This window comes from Athene noctua, chromosome 17, assembly GCF_965140245.1.
Source record: "Athene noctua chromosome 17, bAthNoc1.hap1.1, whole genome shotgun sequence".
Classification (NCBI taxonomy): Eukaryota; Metazoa; Chordata; class Aves; order Strigiformes; family Strigidae; genus Athene; species Athene noctua.
The window spans coordinates 16,552,193-16,578,468 of record NC_134053.1 but is presented as its reverse complement, the minus strand read 5'-3'; the positions used below and the strand labels follow the sequence as shown (position 1 = coordinate 16,578,468).

Sequence of the window (26,276 nt, the reverse complement as noted above, 5' to 3'; positions counted from 1 at the left end):
GGAATCTCAGGTGCATCCTGGAGCAGAAATCTTCCTTTACAGGAGAAAGCCCAACTTGGGTATCTTCCTCAGAGGAGTCTGGGGCTGCTACCTGTGATCTTTGGTCACTGCAGTACTTACTCAGGACAGTGTGGGCCATGTCTGGGAGGAATTCTGGGCAGATCCCAGAGAAGAGAGTGTCCTTTTAGGAAAGAAAGACCTCTGGGTATCTTCCTCACAGGAGTCTGGGGCTGCTCCCCAGGATTAGGCCTCCCAAAGCGAGGTGAAGACTCATGGACATGCCTGAAAGGAATCTCAGGTGCTTCCTGGAGCAAAAAATGTTCCTTTACAGGCAAAAGCATGTCTCAGGTGTCTCACTTGGAGGAGTATGGGGCCGGTAATCAGGACCTGAAGACCCTAAAAGTAAGGAGAGAAGACACCAGGAGATCCCTCTCGGTAGGCCTGGGTGGATGCTGGAGGTGTGAGTGTTCCCTAGAAGGTAAGAATTTTTCAGGTGTCATAGTTGGAGGTGTCTAATCTGCTACCTGGGATCTCTGGTTCCTGATGGAGAAGTTAATAAATTCTGAGATCCTTAGGACTGTTCTTATGTTTTTTTGTAGCATAGTGATTTCCACCCCCCTCCTTGAAACCCAGATGTCCTCCATTTTATCATAATTCTTTGGATAAGTCTGGGGCTTCTCCCTGAGATTTGAGTTTTTCGTCATAAGTCAAAATGTCCAAGAGTTTCCTGAGAGTAATGTTGGGTGAATCCTCAAGGAGATCTGATCAAAGGAGATCAAAGGTCTTTTCGTCTTTGAAGAAAACACATCTTGGGTATTTTCCTTAGAGGGGTCTTTCACTGCTACAGACTATCTCATATCACTGCTTTAGTCCAGAATATTCTGGGACATTTCTGGGAGTCAAGCCCCTGGGTCCACTGGCTGCTTGTCTGTGGCATCTCTCCCCCAGGGTGGGCAGGAGCAAGGGGCAGAGCCAGGCCCCTGGCTTAATGAAGCACAGGCTGCAGCTCACTCCACACTGGAGGGCAGAGGTCCTCTGCTGCATTATGAGCCAGCATCACCCCTCCGGGGCACTGGAGAGGACAGGCTGCTGCCTTCCTGCCCCCCAGGAGGCCTGGATCAGACAGGGACAGGTCCTTCCTGCCAGCAAGGACACAGCCCCTGCTTCCCTCCCTCCCTCCCCAGAAACTACATCGGCCCTCTACAATCCATTTATTTATAGAAATTCAACTTTAAAACAACACCTGGAGGCCAGCAGACCTGGGCAGCACAGCTCCAGCCTCTGGTGCCTGCAGGCCTCCACACCAGGCCCCTGGGGGCAAGACAGCCTCATCCCTGGCATGGCTCCTGCCCTCCCTCCCTCCCTCGGCAGACTTAGGCTGGGCAGTGTTGTGAGGGGCTGGCACATGGTGGAGTGCAGGCAGGAGGAGCACCCCCTCATTGCTGCAGCTGGGGAGTGGTTCGCAGCAGCCACTCGATGGTTTCCAGAAGGTAGGCCATGCCGTAGTGCCGGGCAATGTTCTGGAAGATGTTGATGTGGTCCAGGAAAGTCTAGGGAGAAGGGAGCAAGGAGGGAAGGAGGCTGCCCAGCACCCCTGGGGGGTGGCCAGGCAGGGCTGGTGGGGCAGGGGGAAGCACAGCAGGTCCCAGAGGCCAAGGAGTTACCGAAGCAGCAGAGGAGGAACAGGGTTCCTTACTGTCCCTCTAGGAGCTGCTTGCAGGGGGCTGGGCTAGGCCAGAGGGTACAGGTGTACCTGGGAGGAGATAGTGAGGGTGAAGTCTCCAGCACAGCTACAGTACACAGGCATGTGCGTCTCCTTCACACCACGACACTTCTTGCACACCTGGAGGCCAAGGAGTTTTAGGTGGGCCAGGAGATGAGGCTGAGCCCCTCTGCCAGGAGCAGAGCAAATGTGTCCAGCCTCAGCCAGCTCGGGGGACAGGTAGGGCAGGGGACCTCCACACTCACCAGGTCCTGCAACACAAAGGCCATCAACTTCTTCTGCAGGGCCTCCACCAGTGCTGTTTCGATGGCATCAGTGTCATACTGTGCCTGGCAGTTGGAGCAGACCCAGCCGGGCAGCACCAACCCCTCCTAGAGGCAAAGAGGAGGGAGGTAAGAACCAAGAGTCCCAAGTTTTTGGAGAGGATGGAGCATCAGCCAAAGCCAAGGGATGCTCAGACCTATGACAAGCAGCTAGAAAAGGAGGTGAATGGGAAATGGCCTTTAGTGAGGCACCAGCAGCAAGCACAGCAGCCAAGCAAAGGGGCAATGTGATTGACCGGCTTCCAGCATTGCCATGCTTGGGCCTCTGGTGTCCCCAGGTAGGAGGCTGCACCTGGGAGAGGGCAGGGTCCTTGCACAGGTCCAGGTCTCTGCAGAAGTTGCAGTTCCTGCAGATGACTTCAGGGAGCACGTAGGAACGGCAAGGGTCCCGAAACTGGGCTACTTCTGAGAACTCGCCCACCTCAATGAGGCGCAGCAGGTCCCGGCGCAGTTTGTTCACCTGGTTGGTTACGTTGGCATCCAGGGAGAGGACCTGCAAGAACAAGAGCCAGGTGAGCCTACCAACAGAGAAGAGCGTCCTCACCAGGACAGCTCGTATCCTCGTGACCTCATGTGGATGCAGGGCAAGACAAACTTGTTGTAGATCACTCCTGGAGGAAAGCTGCAGCAAATGTGAGCCATGGCCAGGGACCAGAATTTGAGTCCTGACTAGCATACCTTCAGAAAAGGGGCCTGGCCCACCCTGCTGACCTTGCAAACATATTTGATGAACTCCAGAGCTGGGTTGTTGAGTGGCAAGTAGGAGCCAGGCAGCACTGGGAACAGGTCTGAAGGCTCAGTGGCATTACGAGAACCAACCATCTTCTTCTGGATCTTCTGGGTGATGGTGAAGAAGCTCTGGGTGAGCTCATTGGCCACATAATCCTGTGAGAAGGTGATCATGCCTAGAGAGATGGAGCAGAGAGCACTTGAGCCATATGGTGGCATGAGGACAACAAGGTGTTTGCTCTCTGCCCGCACCAGGGCTGCCTGTGGCTCAGCACTCACCGGGCATGGCCCCCACCTCCCCCAGGGCCTCCTGGGACACCTGGCTGGTGCTCCTCTTGACAGGGGTGCTGCCGGGGGCATTGCGCCGCAGCTCCTCCTTCATGCTGTGGTAGACGGCCACAATGTAGGCTGGGGAGACATGGGCAAGGCTCCAGTTGCAGTCTGTGCCAGCAGCCACCCCACTCCAAGCTCTCCTTGGCACGGGAGGGGCACAAGCAACCTCATCCCCTCCCTGGGACAGCTCACCCGACACGATCATCAGGAAGTAGCTCTGGCAGGAGGCGGCCTGGGGCAAGAACTGCACGATGTTCCAGTTGTTCTCCAGCAGCTCCTCCACATTTGGTTCCCCTTCCTCCTCTTCTTCCCCTGCTGCCGCCTCTTCCTCTTCTTCACTGTCCTCCTCCTCTGACGCTTGCCTCTTGCTGGTGTCCTTCTGGAGGAGGCAGTGCTATCACAGCGGTCACTCATGCCCAGCCAATGCCTCCCCACTCAGCTCAACCCCCAGTACACTGCTCTTGGGGGACTGAGTGCTTCCCAGCTCTTACCTCCCCATAGTGGACACGAGAATCCACTTTTCCCTTGATACCTCCATAATTTGCTGGATCCATCCAGAGCAGGAACTCCCAGCAACGGGAAAAGGAGATGGTCAGAGAGTGGAAGATCTCCTTGGAGTGGATGCTGGAGGGCAAAGACTGCAGTCACCTCAGCACTGGCATCATCCCTTGTTCAGAGCCTTCTCTGTGGGATGCCCGTGGGGAGGAGGTGGTGCTGGCAAGAAGAGAGGGGGTTCCCCCCTCCCATCTAACCACTGGAGGGGACCCCAGGGGAAGCCCTGCCCCAGGAGTCTTGGCTCCCTATGCTTATGTCGAGGTGCCTGTACCACAGTTGGGATGCTGAGAGCCAGCCAGGGGCTGAGGTGCTGGGCACCATAAATTCTCCTGAAGGTCTCTTCTGGATTGAATCCTATGAGTATTCTTAGACTATTACCTATAGAGGACAGCTAAGGGACAGATCCCTACTCCAGGTATGACACCAAGAAAACTGGGATGTCTTATCCCTTCAGTACCTTTACAAAAAAAAAAAACCAACCCACCCCAGAAATTTAGTGCTGAAGCCCATCAAAAGGAAAAAAAAAAAAAAAAAAAAAAAATCAGCATTTTCCTTGCTGGGCCCTGCCTCAGCTCTGTCATCCAGGAGCCTCAGGTCCAGGCCCTGGCAAGCACACCCCACCTGTTGATGATGTACTCCATGTAGCTGATGGCATCCTCGATGCGCCGCTTCTTGGTGCACAGAATGATCCGGTTGAAGTTGGCGTAAACCACCGAGGAGCCCAGACGCTTGAACTCGGCCACCAGCCTGCAGGCAGGGCACAGGAGCTGGAATCAGAGGGCAGGAAGGCAAAGCCCAAGGAGCAGATGCAACCCGTGGAGGACACACTGATCCAGCACAATCAGGAGTCGAGCATGTCAGTGATGCCATGCAAGGGAGCTCACCCAAACAGTCCAGGGACTCCAACCAACTGCCCACCTCTCTGGAGGCTGCGGCAGGGAGGAGTGACTGTGGGTGCCAACAGCATCCCGGTCACTAACACCAGGCCTCTCTCTTTCCCGTTCACCCCTGGCATGCTCCAGGTCTCACTTACTGCAGGAAAAGCTTCTTCATCATGTTGTGGAGTGTGCGGTGCAAAGCCGGGTCATAGAGCAGGGAGGAAGGAGAGCGGAGCCAGCGGTAAAAGTGAATGACCTGGTTGTCTGCGTAGACATTGTGATACTGAGTAATCTCCTTCACCCAGCTCACCACCATGCTCTTCAGGATCCTGTCAGGGAGCAGAGACCAGCATCACCACAATTGGCTACAAGCGACCCCTTCCCCCTTCCAGACAGAGACATGCTTTTTGATATGCTGGAGGATTCAGAGCAGGAACTCTGCCAGAGCAGAGATGTGTGAGCCCTTGACACAGGATCCACAGGGTAAATATAAGCCTCTGTAACCTGGTGGAGCATGAAGAAAGGAGAAACAAGAAAGGGCAAAGTATCACCAACATCCCCATACATCTGCTGGCTGAGCCACCAGGCAGTTCTGAGCTCAAGATCTTCAGAAATCTGTTGGAAGATGCCTGATTTTATATTTAGAGCACCCCACAAGCCCCATTGCTGGCACAAGTCCGGGAAAGGCTAAAGCCAGGAGGGACTGAGAGGCAGGACCCCAAGGGGACCTCACAGAATGGAGACCAGATGCTCCACCTCCTGCTAGCTCCTAGAGCCATACCTGAAAGTGTTGGAACAGAGAGCAGTTTCATCATAGCTGGCTGGGATGTTGGCAGCTTGGTTCCCTGTCACCATGTCTTCTAGGGACGCCTGCTGAATCACGTCAAAGCTGATGCTCATGCTGGAGCCTCCTTCCATGTCGTTTACGTGGTGGGACTGCAACACTGTATTTACAGCCAGGCTCTGGATGTCCAGTTCCAGACACACTAACAGCAAACACAACCTCTCAGCAGGTAGGCAGGGCAAAGGACCAACAAGGACACCCTACCTGCCCCTCTGGTAGAAATGCAAAGGTGATCTATAGGTGTTACCACACCAAGTGGGGAGATGCTTTCACAGCTGTGACTCTCTTAACCAGCACCTGTCTTCCCACAAGACTTGGACCTACTAACCCTCTAGAGACCATAATTTTTTTCTGGAAGCTGCATCGGAATCACAGAACCGTCTCGGTTGGAAAAAGACCTCGAAGATCCTCCAGTCCAACCATGAACCCCACACTGACCATTCCCAACTCCACCAGATTGCTCAGCGCTGGGTCAAGCAGAGGAGCTCAGAAGAACTGACTACCACTCAAGCTGCTTCTGCCTCTGAAGAAGACCTGTCCGAGGGTCACCAGGGATGCCCAGCTGACCTAGTCTGTCCTTGGGCTGACACAGTGCAGGTGGTCAAGTGCTGCTGGTGGTGGCCATGAATTGGGGAAGAATCTGTATTTGGATGCCTGCACATATTGCAGGTGACCTCCCTGCCCCAGGACATGCCCTTTCCATGCACCTTGCCCAGATTGCTGCTCAAACGCTCAAGCTGCTAGTGACTACAGTCAACACAAACTCTGTGGAGACCACATCCATCCCTCCACAGGGCTCACAGAACAGGATCCAGCTCTGTCCCCACTTGGCACTACCACCCTACTCCCTCCACACCTGTGGAATAGCAGCCAGGGTTGTTTATCTCCACAGAAGCTCTCTCATCAAACTCCATGACCAGGCGGTTGTCATCAGCCTCTTTTCCCCCTAGGTCTGGGCGGGCTGTGGGCGACAGCCACAGCAAGTGGTTGTGACGATGGAGGTGGCGTGAGAAGAACAGGTCAGAGCCGAAGGTGGAGATATCGTCAGGGAGGTTCCCAATAGGGATGTGGTAGTACCTGGGGCACAGAGAGGTGAATGGTCATTGGGGTGAGCCTATACTCCTCAGAGGAGGGGGCAGCCTCCCGTGGGGGGTGCGGCAGCCCCGGCAGCACGCAGCCGCCCTGAGCACCTGCTCATCTCAAAAGCCTGCGACAGGCAGGTGTCCAGGTTGAGGTAGTGGCGGATCATGCGGCGGGCGGCGTGGCGCTGCCAGTCCAGGACCGAGTAGCTGATGTCATCTACCAGTCGGATGGGGACCAGGGGGAACTCCTCAAGGATTGGGATCCCGCTGGCCAGACGTTTCAGGTCCCAGTTAGACTGCACGGCAACCAGCGTGGGGCCCCGGCGCTCATCCTGGGTGAGGAAGAGGACGTGCCCTGATGTATGTCTCCAGTGAGAGCCTCTGGTGACCGGGAAACCAGCAGTGCCAGATGCCCCATCCCCACGGCGGGGACAGCACACTGCAGCCCTCCTGAAGCACCCACCCCTGTGCAATCAGCCCTCCAGCTGAGCACAGGGATGGGGGGAGATAGTGAGGTGGCCTCGTTGCTGGCTCTGCCCTAGGCAAGCCACCCCAAACACGAAAAAGCCCTTAAGCAACACCCACTTCTACCCTCGACCTTCAGCCCAGCAGCTACGTGCAGGTGCTGTAGGAACTGGTGCACCAGTTGCCTTCCAAACACATTCCCCTTCCCACATGCCTGCACGAACAAGGTCCCACAGGGACCTTCCTCACACCGTCATCTCACCTTGTAGCCCAGCAGCAGGCGCTGAACAGCTCTGCAGACAGCCTTGGGGTCAGTCTCAGCGCGCACTTCAAAGGTGTGCTTGTCCGGGGGCAGCAGCTCTTCACCTGCCTTCTCCAGCAGTGCGCTGCGCTCCGCCGAGAAGAGGGTGGCCAGATTCGGCATCTGGTTGCTGCGTACCTGTGCCCAAGGGGGACTGGGTCAGAGCCGGGGCAAAAGGGACCCCAGGCTGCGTGGTCCTGGGAGGCTCTGCCCCCCACACATCACGGGATGCCTTCCCTCGAGCCCTGCTGAAACGTGGCAGGGATGCGCGATGCACAGAGAAACCTGCCACTGTCTGATCCCCATCATAGAATGGTTTGGGTTGGAAATGATCTTTAAAGCTCATCTAGTCCAACCCCCCTGCAGCGAGCAGGGACATCTTCAGCTATATCAGGTTGCTCAGAGCCCTGTCCAACCTAATCTTGAATGTTTCCAGGGCATCTACAACCTCTCTGGGCAATCTATTCCAGTATTTCACTACCCTTGTTGTAAAACATTTCTTCCTTATGAGTCTACGCTCTTTTAGTTTAAAATCATCACCCCTTGTCCTATCGCTACAGGCCTTACTAAAAAGTCTGTTCCAATCTCTCTTATAAGTCTCCTTTAATTACTAGATGGTCACTATAAGGTCTCCCTGGAGCCTTCTCCAGGCCAAACAACCCCAACTCTCTCAGCCTGTCCTCACAGGAGAGGTGTTCCATCCCTCTGATCTTTTTTGCAGCCTCCTCTGGCCCCACTCCAGCAGGTCCGTGTCCTTCCTATGCTGAGGACCCCAGAGCTGGACACAGTACCCGAGATGGGGTCTCACCAGAGTTTACTTCCCTCAACCTGCTAGCCACCCTTCTTTCGATGCAGCCCAGGATGCAGTTGGCTTTCTAGGCTGTGAGCACACATGGCCAGCTCACATCCAGCTTTTCATCCACCAGTCCCACCTTACCTTGTCCAGCACAAAGATGGCAGCTTTGCGCTGCGAGGGGATGAAGAGGCCCAAGAGTGCCTTGCTGCCCTGGGAGCTGTGGTAGAGGTAGATGTGGCGAATACTTCCTAAGGACACAGAGCATCAGTGGTACCCATGTGTGAGAGACGAAAGCAGGACGTGACACCATGGGCACCAGGTCCCAAGTGCCCCACGAGCCCCCTCCCAGGGTGCCTCACCTGGCTCCAGGTAAGTGAACTGGGCCAGCGAGCGCATCTCCAGGTGTTCAATGTCAAAGGTTTCAGCCTCTCGCCCTGCCAGGTGCCTGACGAGCTGCCTACTGACCATGCACACACAGCCCAGGTGGATCAGGGCACGGAGGAGCAGTGGCACCTGCAATGATGGAGAGATGTGGTAGAACAACGTTCCACTACCAAGCTCCTCTTGGGGGTTTCAGACCAAGAACAACCCAGCTTAAAAACTACAGGTAAGACACACCTGAGGCACCTCCAGCTTGAGTTTGGTATCATCACCCTTGCCAGTGCTGGAGGTACAGAACAGGTATGTCAATTCTTAACTCACATGTGTTCCTATCTAGCCCCAGATCCCACCATCAAGGGCAGCAGCAGCAGGACTGCACTTTGGAGGATGTGTGCAGTGATATCTGGGCAATCTTGCAGCCCTGCAACTTGTGGTTTGGCACTCCCTCGAGACAAAGGCTTCATCTGAACCACCAGATAATTGGCACAGTGGGAGATCCACCACTGATTTGCCCTGTTTTATTAACCCTACAGCTGTGAACTCCACCACTACAGAAGACCCGTCCTGAACGACTTGCTGTGGGACCTAGTCCAAAAACAGTGAGAAGCAATAAACACTCCTTGCCTAATCATGCTTCCCTCATGCTAGTTTTGATTTCATATACCCCTAGTACACCCCATTTCCAGATTCCTTTAGCAAACCAATGTATTCTTGTGCCCCTAAGGAATTCCCTGCAAGGAAGCCATTCCCTCCCTCACATTCTCCTCCTCATTCTCCTGTTAGTCCTGCTGTGTTTTTCTGGAGACCATGCTCAGAATTGCACTGCAGATGTTTAAAGATCGAGACAGATCTTTCCCTGCCCAGGACTGTGTCCAGCTGGGTTCTTTGCATCTGAGGATGGAAGCTTCACAACCCTCTAGGCAACCTGCTCGACCACCTTTGCAGGAGAAGTTTTTTCTGATGTTTACATAGAATTTCCCATGTTTCAGTTTGTGCTTCTCCCTTCTGTTCTCTCTCTGGGCACCACTGAGAAGAGCCTGGCTCTTCTCCTTCACCCCTCCCATCAAGAAGGTCGCCTGAGCCTCTTCTCTTCCCAGCTTGCTCAGCCTCCCCTTGCATGACAGATGCTGCAACCCCTTGAACATCTCACTTCCTTTTATATCTAAAACATCTCCATGCCTCTTGTTTTATTTCAGTTGCTAATTTTAATTTCCTCTTAGCTAGCTGCTTCCTGATTTTACCTAATCCCACTGGAGAGGACTCAGATTTGCGACCAGAAGATCTCCTACACATACAATGAATTTGTGTACATGCTAGGCACTTTGGACAAGTAATTGGAAATAAATTTTGGGCGCTGCTTGCTAAACTAAGATTTGTTCCTTGCCTTGTGGGACCTTTACCCAAATTTTCTAAAAGCAGAAATTTAAGGTGACTAAAAATGGTTTCCTTCATCATGCCCCACTGTAACACTTTCCAAGCTATACCAATACCTTTAGTAGCTGGAGTCTCCCAACTTTATGATGCTCTTTTTGCCTCTGCAGTCTGTTGCATCTCACAAAGCATTTTGTAGCTAATGGCACCAATGCTCACACTAAGTCCTACTTAGGCAAAGACTTTTGATCAAGAATGAGACATCTGCAGACTGAAGAGGAAGGACCTGTCACATCAGGAGATGCTGGAACTGAGTAAGGCAGCCCAGTCTGCTCCCCATATAACAACCAGTGCAACAAAGAAAAGGCAAGAGGTGATAGCAGTGGGCAACTCCTAAGAGGTACGGAGACACTCACCTACCGACCTGACACACTATAGAGAGGGGTGCTGCTTACTGGGGGCTTGTGTCAGGGTGTCACCGAGGGTTTCATGTGGGCACCAGTGATCCAGCCAAGGGCAGCTTGAGGAGTATCAAGGACTACAGAGCTCTGGGAGCAGCAGTAAGGGACTCTGGAGCACAGGTGGTTTTTCATCAATCCTCCTGGTCAAATGGGAGGGGTTTGAAAATACCAGTTGAATCTGGCAAGTCTGGTTAAGGGACTGGTGCCACAGCCAGGGATTCAGCTACTTAGACCATGGGACTTGCTTTAAAAAACCTGGTCTGCTCAGGGCTGATGGGGTCCATCTGTCAGAAGGGGAAGAGCATCTTCAGCTATAGGCTTGCCAAGGTGGTGAAGAGGGATTTCATCTAAAGTTGCCACGGGAGGTGAACCTCAATCCATCCCACTCCTACCAGCTTGATGTCAGCACCAGTAATAGATGCCCAGAGCCTGGAGAGGGATCACAGGGCAGCACGAGAGCACCTGAAGAGCAGCACAGAGGAATTCCAGCCAGTACATCAGCCTCACCAGGGGTCCAGCTGAACTGCCTCTATGCAAATGCATGTAGCATGGGGAATAAACAAGAGGATCTAGAGACATGCACACACCTGCAGGGCTACGATCTTATTGGCATCATGGAGGTGTGGTGGGATGGCTCCTGTGGCTGGAGTGCTGCAATGGAAGGGTATGGGCTCTTTAGGAAGGACAGGCAGGGGAGATGAGGAGTGGGGGTCACCCTCTATGTCAGTGACCAGCTGGAGTGCAGGGAGCTGTGCCCAGGGATGGGGCTGACAGATTATGGGTCAGGATTAAAGGGAGGGCAGGGATGGGAGACGTTATAGTGGGGGTTTGCTACAGGTCACCTGACCAGGAAGACAGAGTGAATGACGACCTCTACAAACAGATAGGAGCACCCTCATGCTCACAAGCCCTGGTCCTCATGGGGGACTTCAACCACCCTGATATCTGTTGGAGGAACAACACAGCAGGGCATAAGCAATCCAGGAGGTTCCTGGAATGCATTAATGATAAATTCTTTCTCCAAGTGATAGAGGAGCCAAGGAGGAGAGCTAGACCTTGTTCTCACCAACAAGGGGAGGCTGGTGGGGAATGTGAAGCTCAAGGGCAGCCTTGGCTTCAGTGACCATGAAATGGTGGAGTTCAAGATCCTTAGGGCAGTGAGGAGGCACACAGCAAGCTCGCTACCCTGGGCTTCAGGAGAGCAGACTTCGGCCTCTTCAGGATCTGCTTGCCAGAGTACCGCTGGATGAAGCCCTGGAGGGAACAGGGGCCCAAGAAAGCTGGTTTATTCAAGGATCACCTCCTCCAAGCTCAGGAGTGGTGCATCTCAGCAAAGAGGAAGTCAGGTAAAACTGCCAGGAGGCCTGCATGGATGGACAAGGAGCTCCTGGACAAACTCAAACACAAAAAGGAAGCCTACATAGGGTGGAAGCAAGGACAGGTAGCCCAGAAGGATAAAGTCTGGATAGCCAGGGATCATGTTAGGAAGGCCTGATAGAATTAAATCTGGCTAGTGACATCAAGGGCAACAACAACAAAAAACTTTTACAGATACAACAGTGATTAAAGGAAGACTAGGGAAAATGTGGGCACCCTCTGGAAAGAAAGAGAGACTTGGTTACCCAGGATATAGAGAAGGCTGAGGTACTCAGTGACTTTTGCCTCAATCTTCACTGGCAAGTGCTCCAGCCACACTGCCCAAGACGAAGAAAGCAAAGGCAGGGACTGGGAGAATGAAGAACCACCCACTGTAGGAGAAGATCAGGTTTGAGACCATCTAAGGGACCTGAAAGTGCACAAGTCCATGGAACCTGATGAGATGCATCTGCAGGTCCTGAGGGGACTAGCAGATGAAGTGGCTAAGCTGCTCTAAATACCCCTTAACTTTTCTAGTTCAAATACCAGCACACTGTTTCTAGTTTGGTTTAGAGGAAGATGACCCTTTATGCTTAAATGCCTTCTTTCCCCACAAACTTAATCCCCTTTCCCTAACATGCCTTAAACCATGTGCTGATACTCACTGTCTCTGCCCATATGTATGAGGGTATATTCTCCAGTACTCGGCTGTGCAAGGTCTTTGATTTTTGGTGTCTCACCAAGTTGTTGAATTTTTAAGTGCCAGATGTTTTCCTGTGCCACTGGCACTCAGACTAATGAGCTGCCACTTAGCAATCCTTAAAAACGAGCACGCAGAGGAGTTACCTGTGTCTCATACACTCCCTCGATGTCTGGAGCAGAGAGGTCAGCATTGATTTCATTGATGTGCTCTTGGTACATGTCTTCAGGGACAGAGTATTCATACAGGTTGTAAACTAAGTTTGAGCGTGGCAGGATCCTGTTCACCTGCCGAGGTAAGGGACAAGTTTAGCGGAGCACGTCACACCACGTGGCATCACTCCTAGGAGCTGGGGCACTTTTAAGGGCTGCAAGGAGCTGAGGTCTGAGCCACCCCAGCTCCTGGTGCTCCTCTCTCCTAAGGAAATCAGTGGCATATGTTCATGCACATTACAAATTCCCACAACAGAGAGCCTGGTTTCTGGGCAGGCTGGGATTAGCAGAGGGACTGGACAGGTACATCCGTGGAGTGGGACAGTGAGGCCCTGTAAGGCAGATGCTCGTAATATCTGCTTGCAGCAGAGGTGAAGCACCTTATCTCAAAGCAAGCAGCTGTTTCCCCTTCCCAAAGGAGCAGGTCCTCACCCTCTTGTAGGCCACTCCCTCCTCCAGCTTTGGGACACGCTGGTTGACATAGAAGACCCGGGGGATGCTCAGCCTGATGCAGTGCAGATCGCTCCCGATCACTGCCCACAGCCTGAACAGCCCAGGCTGGCTGGTCTCAGCAATCTACAGGACACAGGGTACACAGTTAGTGTTATCACGGAGATCCAACACATTATCAGTGCTTATGTCTAAGCTGCAGAGCACTTTGTGGATCTCTATGGCCAGTTGGTGGCCACAAAGACAGCAGGGGGCTTAAAGAGTCACCACTCTCAGTGCTGGAGTCCCCATGTCCTGCTACTGTCCCAGGGCACCACAGAGAAAACTCTCTGGCTAAGGCTGGCCAACCAACTCCAGCTGACCCTTGATGTCAGCCAAGTCACTCTGACATCCTGAACTAACCATCCCATCTCAAGCTCGTGCTTGCACAGGGACTGCCTGCAGCTCTGAAAGCCTTTCTGGAAGATGAAGTGGGTGACAAGGGGCTGGGTTCAGATGGCCATGTGCAACGAGGATTTGTGAAAACACCTAGATGACCCCACCGCACCTCAGTGTTTGTATGTTGGCTGCTTCCAGGCATCACTAGAATCCTGCATCCAGGCACTCTGTGTCCAGTGCTGGGCTCCCCAGTACAGGAGAGACAGAGACATACTAGAGAGTCTCCAACAAAGGGCCACAAGGATGAAGGTGGGACTGGAGCATTTTTCACATGAGGAAAGGCTGGGATAGTGTAAACTGTCCAGCCTGGAGCAGAGGAAGCTCAGGGGGATCTCATCAATGTATATAAATAGCTGAAGGGGAGTGTAGAAAGGACAGAGCCTGGCTCTTCCCAGTGGTGCCCAGTGACAGGACTAGAGGCCAACATCAGAACATGGCAGGTTCCCTCTGCATGTCAGAAACACATTTTCCCTGTGAGGGTGACTGAGCCCTGGCACAGGTTGCTCAGGGAAGTTGTGGACTCTCCCACCTTGGACATACTCAAAAGCCATCTGGACACTGACCTGGGTACCTGGCTCTGTGTGGCCCTGCTTGAGCAGGGGGTTGGACCAGATGGACCCCAGAGTTGCCACCAACCTCAACCAGTGTCTCTGTGATTCTGTGACTACTGCACAGTGCTGCCCATGGGCTGACGAGGAGCTGCCCCACTGGCAGATCTACACACACATCCCAGATTCACCACCCAGAACAACCACGTGGGTTTCTCTTTCCATACAGATGTGCATGAGCCTGAGGCTTTGCAGCCTCACCTGGCCCCAGGGTTGACACCAGAGTGACATCGCGGTCAAACTTCTCCATTTGACCACAGATAGTGTAAATGCAAGGGTTATGCCCTGACTGCAGGTCCCCTCCCCGGTACCTGCACAATCTGCCAGGGCAAGTCCAGGATGCTGCGCGCTGTCCTCCGCAGGTACCCGCCCAGCCCTTTGGAGAGGGCATCACGGACGACTCCTCCGCCTGCTGTCACCCCACCGTCCTCCAGACGCCGCCTCTTCTGCCGCTCCCGCCGCTGCCGAGCCTGCAGCTCCCACTTCTTCTGGTGGTAGCGCAGCCAGACCAGCCGCTCTTCCTGGGGGGGTGACAGTGTGAGTGTAGCCGAGCCAGAAGCCAGCGCAGGTTTCCCAGCCCAACACTACAGCATAGAGCCTGGCCCCCTCTCCCCAGGCCACATGAGGTTCCTGCCCCAGATGTGAAGCCACTGCTGTCCCCCTTCTCTCCATCAGTGGTTGTATTTCTCCTTGTAGCCCTGAGCCATGGGTGTGCAGAGCATTTCAGAAGACCCACAGCTGGCAGCACCCAAGCTGCTTGGATAGACAAGCACAGCCCCAGGTCATCTCCTGCCCAGTCTGCTCCACCTACCTTGGTGGTGCCCAGGGGAGGAGGTGGACCCAGGATCTCTCGCCAGGACTGAGATAGCTCCAGGTACTGGGACATCTGCTGGCTTTCCTCTGCTGCAGGGACTCGCTTCCGCTTATTTGCGATAGGAACCGGTGACTGAAGGGTCTTGGCAGCCCCAAAGTCCTCTATGTCACCAATCTGTAAGCTGGGCTTCCCCTGTGGGGGCTGGTTGGCAAGGACCTGGGGGAACACGGACAGCTGGAGGACATGGGTTGCAGAAGAGCCCCACCAGCAGTCAGCACCTTCCCCTCACCCTCTTTACCTGTCTCTTGCCTTCTGAAGTGAAGAGCTCATTGATTTTTTTTTGTTTGTACACATCATTCTTCTCCAGGAGCTTCTTGTGAAGCCAGTCTGGGTGCCGGACCCGTGGCACTGGGTTCTTTACCTGGAGAGCAAATACAAATCCAAATCACACCGAGTACCCCAGCCAGAGCCACCCTCCAGCCCCCGTGCTGTCCCATACCTGCTGCAGGGCTGCGGGAATGGTGATGATTTTCTGGATGGTGCTACCCAGTCTCTCAATGTAGTAGTCCCAGTCCAGTATCTGTGAAGAGGGCAGAGCAGCGAGTAGTGAAGAGAGCTGAGCAGAAGGCCACCAGCTGCAGGACCAAGTATCTCCCCAGGACCCCCACCCCCAGCAGCCTGCTTTGCTGCTCTGAAGGGGGAGCCCTTATACTGGAGGCGGGGCCACCCGCAGGGGTGCCCCACTCACCGCTCGGATGTTGAAGTCCTGCAGCGAGGGGCTCTTCAGCCATTTTCGGAGGTAGTGTTTGCGCACGCTGGGCTCAGCTTGGAAGATGGCGAGGGGGATGGCCCTGATGAAGGCAGGAAAGCACTTATCATCCACCCAGAGGAAGGTCCCAGCAGCACACAATCCCCTCTCCCATCCTGCAGACCCTCCAAGGCTTCTCCTCCCACTCCTGAGAGCCCAGCGTGCAGTGGTGGTACCGCATTACCCATTGCTCGTCCTGCTGACAGCCTGAGACAGAGACTGGTGATCACCTGGCTCACCATCTGCTACTCTGCCCTGTCAAAAGCCCTGGCCCCTCAAGATGGGGTTACCTCTCAGTGACTGGAGACCCTTCTGGTTTCTTGGAAATGATGAACCGGCAGCTCAGCCCTGCATCCTTCACCATCTGGTCCCCCAGGAACTCTGCCAGGCGCTTGGCAGTGCTGATGGAGGTGGACTTCTGCTCCCCATAGTCCTCCAGCTTGCGTGACATGGACCGGTTCTCTGAGATCAGCTCAAACAGCTCCGAATCAGGCATGTTGGCAGCCTGAAAGGGAGGAAAAACCCCAAAGCTATCAAGAACCTAATGATCAAGTCTTGCTGCTGTCGGATACAGGGAGCGCCAACACCCAGCTGGTGTGGTTCTTTATGAGGAGCCTGGGAATTGCTCCTGGTTGCAGCTGCTAACATGACCTATTGGAGAGAGCATGTTTTTGAGGCTTGCGTTGGTTTATGCTGTGGCAGCACTGCTTTGTGTTGCATACAAAAAGTAGCTGGGCTCATCAAGAACTTCTTGTACAAGGTCACTGCAAAATGGAAGGGCCCAATCAGGCTCTCAGTCCCTCTCACCCCCTGGTTTCTTGCATTTTCTCTGCTCTCCCCCAGTTACTGTATAGCTGATGTCTCTGTGCTCCTCATAAAACACTCTGCAGGCAAATGGCTTTGTCATTCTCTGCCTCAGCAAATGCCCCTGCCCAACATCCTTGGGGGACATCCCCTTGAGGGCCACCAGACCAGCTCCATGAAGGAGATCACTGGAGAAGGACACTGTTCACCCACAGTTACAACTGAATGAAGACCCCTTGCACTAAAAGACAAACAGCGGCCCTAGAGAACCAAAGCAGCAGAAATATGATGGGAGTGATCACCAGAGGCACAGTGGATCACTCACTCTGTGCAAGTGAAGTCCACCCTCCCCACAGTGCCTCTGGCACTTTGGCTCCCCCTCGGGAGCGCAGGCGTTCCGGGCTGTGCCTACCTTGCTGTAGAGCACATCCAGCCAGTAATCAGCCACCTTGGCCACAGAAGCGTAGACCTCCTCCAGCGTACTACCCTTCAGAAAGGCTTCAAACACAGAAGACTGGAATATCTTCACCAGCTGCAGCTCTCCCCGGCGCTTCACCTCAAATCCCTTCAGCTCGGCCAGGGTCCCGTCCTCATTGAATACCGCGTACCTAGGAGACACAGCGTGGGCAAAGCCTGGCCTGGGCCAAGGGCCACATCCTCCAGGATCCTGCTGGGTCCCTCCTGCCAGGGCTCCAGGCCACCACGTTGCCGCCCGCCGTGTTCAACAGAGCCGTGGTGCTCAGCACTAGGATGGTCTCTGAGTATCTACAGCTGCTCTACCAACCATTTCAACTTGGCCTGCAAAAGCACGTCAGTCATGCTCCAGCTCATCGACTGGGAGAATGATCTTAACTGCACACAAGTAAAGGGCAGGAGGCGAGTGCTCAGGTGGGGAAATGGAAGAAGAGATTAGGAGGAGGTTTAGAGGAAACTTTGCCAGCTCAGATGCTGGCAAAGGGACTCAGAAGAAACAGAATGTAGCCATGACAACTGTAGGAACACTCCTCCCTTTCTCTTAGATTTTTTTGCATTTCACAGCCCTACCAATTGTTTGTATGGCTCAAGGAAAACCTTATGGGAACATCAGCTAAGAGAAGAGAGCAGATACTCAAACGTCACATCACTTGGCCAGCCCTCCTCCCACCTGACCATGTTTCTGTGGGAACAGTCTTCTCCTTCTCCACTGACGATGGTGCCTGCCAGGCACCTCCAGGCTGTTTCAGTTGGAGAGAAACCAAGAAATAAATGCACTTGCTGACATCCCCAAACTACAATAAACCAATAGACCCTGAGATAAGAGGCCTATGCTCAGTTCTTGGAATCACCTCAACTCCCGTGGCAGGGACTCACTGCTTAAAGAAAGGCACTGACAGGAGATGGTGGGTGCTGGAGCTTGTCCAGTGGGGCATTAAGCACAAAGAAGCATAGAGCTGTAAGGACAGAGGGTGCTGGAGGGCAGTGACAGCATGTTTTGGAGCCAGACCCAGGTCTGTGGGCACCTCTCTAGTCGCCACTAATCTAGTGAACATTCCTATTTAGGAAGCTGCAGAGAAATCCGTGAAGTTTGAGTACAACTATCCCATAATGTGACAGTAGTGGCAGGACCTGTTCCTTCTTCCAGACAGTGAAAGAAGGGAAAACATCTAGGAAAAGCATTATAGGAGATCTGTGACCTCCTGAGAGAGAGAGGAAGGCAGAAACTGGTGAGTTTAAACAGATTAGGTTGAATATAAACAGTATTAGACGTCCTCAGAAGTCAAAGTTCTGCACACTTCAGAGCCAAACAAGGAGATCGTATCTGGTCACCAAGTTGGAGAAATGTTTTGCCGTTATCTTCTAAAATTTATTGCCATAGTATGGCATTGGAGGCAAGGGCCATGTACTGGATTCACAGATGATCTGGTGTAAGGAATTTGACATCTAATGCCAGTGAATCAAGTGTGCTGCCACGTCCAGGGAAAGGACCAATGTACCCCACATGCACAAAGGGAAAGAGACCCTCAATCTGTTACCTAGGGGAAGTGATAATATTTCAGGCTCACCTTTTCTTCAGCTTCTTGCCCTCCTCCTTGGAAGCTGGGAGGATCATGGCCAGGTATGGTCCATCTACTTCAAAAAAGATGCTGTTCTCTGAACGTGTGACGTAGGTGAGAGAGGCTGGGTCCTGCAGTTCCTGGTACTGATCATTCGTGAAGCCTTCCTATGGGCACAGCCCCAGGAGAACAGCTTCACTGAACAGCTGGGCTGGTTACCAACAGGAGATGCCCCTCAAGCACACCCTGCCCAAAGGGATCGCTGAGCATCCCTCTGAAAGCTACAGCACAATTTAAGACTCAGAAACCAAAACATCTGACCTTCCTGTTAAGGAAAATGCTTGGGACCCCAAAATTATACTGTTTTGTCTTATTGAAGCTGAGCTAGCAGAGGATGGTTTTGGGAGCTTGCTCTAGTTTGGACTCCCAGCCTGCACTGATGAGCACACACCAGCCCAGACCCCTTACACACCACCCTCTCTGCTACAGGGATATTGGAGCCTCTCCCTCCACTCAGATACTCTCCAGGGCAGAGAGCAGCTGTGCAGCAAGCAGGGCCATGAGCCACAGCATCCCACTTGCCACACAGGGAGCAGAGATGGAAGAGAGGCCCTCCTCCCTTACCAGTCCTCCATCTTTTCCCCAGACTGCAGAGCTGGCCTGGATGGGTGCAAGACTCACCTTCACCAGGATGTTCAGCATGGCACCGGGGTAAGAGATTGTCACCTTTGACTTCTTGGAATTGGTTGACTTGATGACAAAGTTCTCCGGGAAGCTGTTGGGAAGGACACACCAAATCCCATCGGTATCCAGTTCCAGAGGTCTCCTAAGGAAGGAAGGTCACTGTCAGGGGGAGAGTGAATGATAGGTGAGCATCAGCTGTGTCCCCCACAAAGACAAAGGCAGCCTGTTGCATCCACTCTTTGGTCCCTTCTGCAAAGAAAACCCTCATAATACAACAGAATAACCACAGCAGTGTCAGAAATCTGAATCTTCAACATTAACTGCTGAAAACTCAGGTATTTAATGTGCTCCCACATCTGTCCCCAATGCAGACAGACCTTTCTTCCCCCAGCAGCACACACTCACCCAATCTGCTCGATCAGTTCCCTGGCCTGGGTGATGATATTTGCTCCCGTGAAGCAGACAATGCCAGCCATTTCCATGGAGTACCAGCGAGCTCTATGAGCAGAAGAGTCAAAGTGAAGATCATGAAGTGCTCCCTCCCAAACTCAGCTACGGGAAGGGCAGAAGGACCTCCAGAGGAAGAAGGGCAAGAAAAACATCAACACTGGCCCCTCGGTAGATTGTTCTCCTTGCCCTAGTTAGGATGCTTCAGAAAAGCTGGACACCCACTAACAGATAAGATTCCTGCCCAACAGTTAATGTCTGGCAGGAGTCTCCAGGATGAGAAGTCATTGGTAGAACCAAGAGGAGTGTTACAGGCAGCACCCACCTTCATCTGGGTGCTTCAGAAGCAGGTGAAGCAAGTGACAGCTTCCCGGACAATCTGGTTTCCAAAGTCCCCAGCATCACCCAGCGGGCAAGACTCACCCTTTCCGCATAACATAGCCATAGAAAGAGTTGAGGATGCATTTGTGGGCCAGCTGCAGGGAGTCATACAGGATTTCCATGTTCTTGCAGCGCTTCACTTCAGAGGCATCTCCTGTCTCCACTGCTGCAGACAGCTTCTTCTTCCACACCTGCAAGCCACAGGCAGAGTCAGGACAATCCCACTCATCACTACTGGGGTTATCCAGCTGGTTCCCCCTCAGTCCCAGTATAGTGTTACAACTCTAGAACAGTATCTTTGCCAAATATCAATCAGTAGTACAGGCTAAACATTCTTTTTTCTTCTCCAGCAGAGGAGGAGTTGGCCAGAGGCACTTTGCCACACGGTGGGAGGGACCTGCAGCACCAGCTGTAACTCTGATGTTGATGATCAGAATTCAACCAGCACCAGCAGCGCTGCCCGTCTGTATCAGCTGTGCTGCACCTCGTGTGCATGGGCAAGAATCAAATACACTGCCTGCAGCAACCAATGATGTCTGGCTAAACAGCAGAACAGCCAGTGCAGAAAAAGCCTCTTAACTGGTTCCATGATTCATGGCAGGAGAGGTAGCTGGGACTAACCACAAAACAAATGGCTCATTAACTAACTTGGTCAGAGGTAGAGTCCTAGAGCTTTGTCATTGCCTTCAACACACTCCAAGAATAACGTGCCCTGGTATCCTCCTGGAATCAACTGTGCCTTAACCCGAGGTCTAGACTTTACTCCTCAGCTTGTCTCTTTTCTTTGCGCAGGAAGAATGGCCCAGACTGAACACAGCCAGATCAGATACATCAGAACGGAGACTAGCTGAGGATTTGCTAAACCCAGTGAAAACTGGAGATGCAGCTTCATTTCTGACAGCACCAGAGGCAGTAAATGCTGCCGTGGCAGCAGCCATTGAAGATTCTGCAGAAAGCAGCCACAGCTGTCAGGAGATCCACCATGCCCCTAGGGCTCGGGGTTTTCAGCAGAGAAGAGATCCCCAGCCTTGCCAAGACAAGTTAAACTTGATAAACCAGTTAAAACAGCTCAGTACCTTGTGCAGCCCCTTGAACTCATAGCGGCGGTCTCTAAAAGCTCGCACTGTGTCTACATAGAAAGAGTTCTCCCGCTGGCAGATGGTGGTGACTCGTTCCTCCACCTTGGTGACATGGATCTTCTTGTACGCCTTGCGGCAGTAATCTAGGGAAGGGAAGAAGCAGAGGGAGCTTCTGTGCTACGGACAGAGGAATGGGCACAGTATGGACAGGGAGACAGCATCAGGCACAGGTGAGCAGGGAGACAGTCCTACTGCTGCACAGGGAGGGGAAGGAAGATACCAGCATGGAGAGAAGCGACACCTCATTATGGAGAAGCAGGGGCGTATGGGGGAAGTAAACTCATTGTGATGCACGTATGGCCCATCCACAAACCCAGGCTCTGCCCGCAACCAGTTGGATGGCTCTGCTGAACAGCATCGCTCCAGGTGACAGGATAACCTTATGGTTTCCTTCCAATAACAGCTTTAATCAGCAGCCTCCCAAAAAACAGTGTCATTTATCTTTCAGCTGAAATCCATAGATCTCAACAGACAAAAGGAGAGACACTGACATAGGCTGGTGCCTGGCCCCTCTTCAGGAAGCACACAGGAGCCTGCTGGGACACTGGGGAAGGTCTGCCAAAGCATGGTCTGAAGCCAGACCCAGCCTGAACTAACCCCGCAGCCATAAGAGAACCAACTAATGGTAAGCGCTGCTCACAGTCTAGGTTGCAAAACATCTCTCCAAATCATGATGCTGACTTTTTTTTTTTTAATTTTCTTTTTTACCTGCCAGCCGCTTCTTCTCATACTTGGCCTGCTCTTCCCGGGACAGCTGGTGGAAGGCGCGGGGTCCTCCCTCAGGTGACAGGGGAGGGAACTTCTCCGACTCCAGCTGCTGCTGGATGCGGTGGTACTCACTGCGGCTGGCAGGCACTGCAGAGGAGGGCAGCTATCAGTTTCCCAGGAGAGAAACAGGAATCCATCTCCATTTCTGTGGGTTGGACTGCATGGTCCTTACTGTACTTACTGAACTCTCCTCTCCACTGCCAGGTCATTCGGCGCTGACAGTTGGCACCTGGCTTGTTGAAGTCACAGGCAGCACACGTGGCCTCATCCACTATGGCTGAGGGCTGGACACAAGTAAGATACAAAGGTGTTAGAGGGGACAGCTCTCCAAACCGCCACTCATGCCAGAACAGGGGCTGGGTGGCAGAAGATCATAGGTGTGAATATCAGAGATAGTACTCAGAGTTCTCCTTTCCAGAGCCTTTTGGGAACACAAAACTCTCAAAAATAATAACTGGTTTTGGGAGGAGTCCAAGCTAAAGCTGTGGCTCAACCTCCAGAGACCTGGCACCCACGGCAGCTTGTCTGGATTCACCCAGCCTCATCTGATCCCCCTGCCCCAGGCAGAAAGTTCAGTCGTTGCTGTTAAGGGAATCCAATCAGAGGGACCACCAAGGTCATCTGAAAAACAAATTAGGAGAGATGAGGTTGATGTTACCCACCTGCAGCCTGTTGGTCAGAATGATGTTGGGGTACATGGCCCCCACATCTAGATGGTAAATAAGAGGACACTCAATTCTGTTTGGAACATCCTTCAGGGAATTCAGTTTGACCTTGATTTCATCACAAACCTGTGGTGAGACAAAAAGAAGTGAGACTCAGACAGGAAGGAGTTAATGACTCAAATACTTGTTGAATTTGGTCTTTTACTCCTGCACAGGGACACCTGCCACTACCTCTGAGGAAGGATTTAAGAGGACCAAAAGTGCAGCATCAGGGACTCCTTGAGCACTGGTACTTTGGGTTTCGGTTTGGATGTCCAAGGTAAGCTTTATCTGTAGGGGTGTGTGGAAAGTGAGAGCCGCTACTTCCTAAAGGTTACTTATCCAAGGGCCTTTCCAGTGCAAGTGAGTTAATGGAGACAACAGCAAAGACCAGTTAGTGACTGGGGACTTCTGATCATGGTCTCTGAGAAACTCCAGACTCAGCTTTGGAGAGGGGTGACCTGCACTCTACTGTAGTCAGCAAAAAGCAGGGAACAAGAGAAACATGAATATTTGGGGTATCTGAGAGGGTTTCTCAAGGAAAAGACATCTTCACAATATCCTTCTCACTAAATCCCTTCCCAGCTCTCTCGGAACTTTGCTCCTGGTTGAAATTGCAAAGAGTAAAGCAGGAACCACGTCCCTCAGCTGGGGCAGACCCTGGACCCCCAGGCTGGCTCCAGTGGCTGGGCAGGGGTGTCCTGGCTGGGGCTGCTGGGGGCAGCAGCTGCTTAAAACATCCCTTAACACCATCTCCTCTGAGGGTGCCCACAGATGGGCTTCTTGGTCTCTCTCCGTAGAGTGTAAGATGAACCTAAACAGGCCCTTCAAAGCTGTAGCCCCAGCCGGGCTGCTCAGCCCCCCCGCCAAGCCCAGCCACGCTGTGGGCGACGTACCTCCTGGAAGTTGGTGACTTGATCCAACGGCAAACCCTCCTCCTCCTCGATGGCGTGCTGCAGCGTCTTCTCCACATGCTGCACCAGGAAGTCGAAGGCAGCAGGATTCTGCAGGGACGTGCGGCCTGCACTGAGACCACGAGCAGCCATCCCCTGCCCTGCTGCCCATGTCCCTGCCTGCCTCAGGGGGGCTCTAAGCATGGCCCTGCAGCACAGCGCAGGCAGGGTCTAAACCACTGACACCAGGTCAAAAAAAGGCAACAAAGGGAAGAGACAAGGGCAGGTAATGAGCAGTCAGTTGCACTTGTGTTTGGTAGTGCAGCACCTCTCATAGCTGCATGCTGGCTGGTGCAAGGGTCCAAAGATTCAGACTTAGTGCAGATTCTTTTATACAGCCAGTGCGTGCTCCCCCATGATAGATGATATCCATCAAAATGTCCCACACGGAGTGCAACGCATCGCATGGCAGAGAGCGAAGCTGCCTCTGGAAATTTAAGAGTCCGTGAGCACAACACAAGCGTGAAACAGAGCAAGGTGGGGGGTGATGGAGACAGCAGCATGAACCAGAAACAGGTAAGATGTCCAGAGAGGGTTCAGAAGAAGCTTAGTTTGAGTAGGAGAAGGACAGAGGGAGGACAAGACCTCAAGGGGACAGAGGCAGGTTTTCCAAAAACCACTGGCTCAAAAACAAACCCAAAACACCGCTTCACTTGCTGTCAACAAGGTCTGGCTTGCTTCCAGCCTGCGATACGTATGACACTTGCTCTCCCAGTGAAGTACAAATGGCTACTTGGAGGCCTCCTCCCACCCCAGCTCCATGCAGCTTCAGGTGCTCAAGGTCTCCTGAAGTATGACAGGTACTGCCCAAGCCCAGCAGGGACACACAGGAGATGTTGACACCAGCAGAGGGTTGTTCCTCACCACCACGCTCGAGGACGGGGGTTGGGTGAAAGGCCCCTTACCATTTTGAAGCGGCAGGGGATGTCACTGCGGAAGACCCCAGATTCTAGAGCTTCCACGTGGCCACCCACATATGTCTCCAAGTCCAGCACGTGGCCATCTTCTGTAAGTTTGTTGAATTCCTGCTCCTGCTTGTTGGGGAAGATGATGTTGGCGTGATAGGCCTGAACCATCAGCAGTGCCTCGCACAATGTCCCAGATCCTTTTCTTAACACCTACAGGAGAGATGTCAAAGCTGTTTTTAAACTCAAAAAGAGTAGATTTAGATTATATATAAGAAAAAAACTCTTTACTATGAGGGTGGCAAGACACTGGAACAGGTTGCCCAGAGAAGTTGTGGCTGCCCCCTCCCTGGAAATGTTCATGGTCAGGTTGGATGAGGTTTTGAGCAACCTAATCTAGTGGAAGGTGTCCCTGCCCATGGCAGGGGGGGTGGACTAGGTGATCTCTGAAGGTCCCTTCCAACCCAAACCATTCTGTGATTCAGCAAGAAGTGCTGTGCCAGCACTGGTGGGACTGGACCGGCCTTACAGCCACATCAATGAGCAGGATGGCTTCAGCTGATGACACGTGTGTGATAGGGCAGCAGGCAGCTTGATGGGAGCAAGTCCAAAACCAACTGCAAGTTAACTTGGCTAAGCTCCACATCAGCCATACTTGCTCCAGACAACCCTCAGGTCTCTTGTTCTTAGGCACTTCTCTCAAAACACCCCAGGGCTGCAGAGAGGAAGGAGTAGCCTCCAAATCCACCCTCCCTCCCTGACACAGACAGAAAGTGCCCAGGCAGTAGGAATCAGGTCTGTGGCCAGAGCATCCCTGCAGCATGGGCAGCATGGCTCTTCACCCAGCAAAGAAATCATCATTTCAGGAGTGCACTCACCTCATCAGGCTCCATGGGAATGATGGTGCACAAGGCAAAAATGAAAGGATGAACATACTTCATATACATGTAATAGGTAGCAACTGCATCGGACACTGAATAGGTGGCCAGGGTCTGTCAGGAAAGGGTGAGAGGCAAATTAATCCCAATCACATGTGATAGAGCAGCTCAGGGAAATTGCTCATTGCTTCATGCTGGACATGCATGTATCAGCAGGAAGGAGGGTAAGGTGTATATCTCCATATCCTAGGTTGTAAAGAACAACCTGTTTGCTTCTGAGGACATCCTGCTCTAGCTTTAATTACCCAGTAATACATCAGCTTTGAACGAGGAGAAGTGGGGAAGATGAGCTCATGGGACAGATGCCACTCCATTTGGGAACCAGGAGGCTGCTCCCAGGGCTTCAGCAGAAATCCCCTGCCAGCAGAACCTGGAGCACTAAACCTATTTCCTGTCCCTCCAGCAAATCATGTCTTTCTGTAGTGTTTCTGATTTAGGTAGTGCCTGTCACCTTGCACCGATGTAAATAAACACAGAAAACACACAGTGCAATGCCAGTGCTAGAGACACTTCAAAGAAATCCTGTTCTTTCTCCTCACAAGCTCAAGTGCTTCTAAGGCAAACTGGGGAGAAAGATTGAGTTAATTTCTCAAAACTGACTGCATTAACCAAAACCATTTTGTAGCACTAGCTCAAGGTTTGAATCACATTGCAACTGCTCTAGGCTTGTTTTCCAATTGCTCAGAGGGATACAGAACAGGAAGGGAATACCTGGGGCTCCTCTGTAGCCATCCGGCACATCTCTTCAGGGTCCAGCTCCACTGGATCGTAACCCAGTTTTGCTTTAGCTGCTGCTTTCAGGTTGTGACTTCCCACTGGAAGGTAACTGTCTCTCTTCACCCACCTGGACAAAATCATGAAAATATCAGCCTACGCAGAGAAATCAGCCCTG

At 52.8% G+C, this 26,276-nt stretch overlaps 1 protein-coding gene across 1 annotated transcript in view; it reads right to left on the bottom strand.

Annotated features, from left to right (window-relative positions):
* Positions 1–1,377: 1,377 nt before the first annotated feature.
* The window catches only part of POLE (DNA polymerase epsilon, catalytic subunit), a 31,180-nt gene continuing 6,281 nt past the window's right edge, over positions 1,378–26,276 (bottom strand). Inside the window, exons 12-48 of the mRNA XM_074920893.1 lie at positions 26,096–26,228; positions 25,325–25,438; positions 24,447–24,659; positions 23,485–23,592; positions 22,547–22,675; positions 22,066–22,168; positions 21,825–21,971; positions 21,054–21,199; positions 20,020–20,168; positions 19,555–19,647; positions 19,147–19,291; positions 18,475–18,632; positions 16,845–17,040; positions 15,919–16,133; positions 15,569–15,671; positions 15,320–15,400; positions 15,119–15,241; positions 14,818–15,036; positions 14,318–14,527; positions 12,943–13,086; positions 12,445–12,585; positions 8,389–8,542; positions 8,171–8,277; positions 7,195–7,371; positions 6,576–6,799; positions 6,242–6,462; positions 5,323–5,527; positions 4,697–4,870; positions 4,285–4,410; positions 3,600–3,732; positions 3,301–3,487; positions 3,055–3,183; positions 2,758–2,951; positions 2,339–2,539; positions 1,969–2,094; positions 1,754–1,843; positions 1,378–1,550 (exon numbers count right to left, since the gene is read on the bottom strand). Coding sequence (XP_074776994.1) covers positions 1,437–1,550; positions 1,754–1,843; positions 1,969–2,094; positions 2,339–2,539; positions 2,758–2,951; positions 3,055–3,183; positions 3,301–3,487; positions 3,600–3,732; positions 4,285–4,410; positions 4,697–4,870; positions 5,323–5,527; positions 6,242–6,462; positions 6,576–6,799; positions 7,195–7,371; positions 8,171–8,277; positions 8,389–8,542; positions 12,445–12,585; positions 12,943–13,086; positions 14,318–14,527; positions 14,818–15,036; positions 15,119–15,241; positions 15,320–15,400; positions 15,569–15,671; positions 15,919–16,133; positions 16,845–17,040; positions 18,475–18,632; positions 19,147–19,291; positions 19,555–19,647; positions 20,020–20,168; positions 21,054–21,199; positions 21,825–21,971; positions 22,066–22,168; positions 22,547–22,675; positions 23,485–23,592; positions 24,447–24,659; positions 25,325–25,438; positions 26,096–26,228 — 5,632 coding nt within the window. The 3' untranslated portion in view covers positions 1,378–1,436. The remainder of the gene's footprint in view (positions 1,551–1,753; positions 1,844–1,968; positions 2,095–2,338; positions 2,540–2,757; positions 2,952–3,054; positions 3,184–3,300; positions 3,488–3,599; positions 3,733–4,284; positions 4,411–4,696; positions 4,871–5,322; positions 5,528–6,241; positions 6,463–6,575; positions 6,800–7,194; positions 7,372–8,170; positions 8,278–8,388; positions 8,543–12,444; positions 12,586–12,942; positions 13,087–14,317; positions 14,528–14,817; positions 15,037–15,118; positions 15,242–15,319; positions 15,401–15,568; positions 15,672–15,918; positions 16,134–16,844; positions 17,041–18,474; positions 18,633–19,146; positions 19,292–19,554; positions 19,648–20,019; positions 20,169–21,053; positions 21,200–21,824; positions 21,972–22,065; positions 22,169–22,546; positions 22,676–23,484; positions 23,593–24,446; positions 24,660–25,324; positions 25,439–26,095; positions 26,229–26,276) is intronic.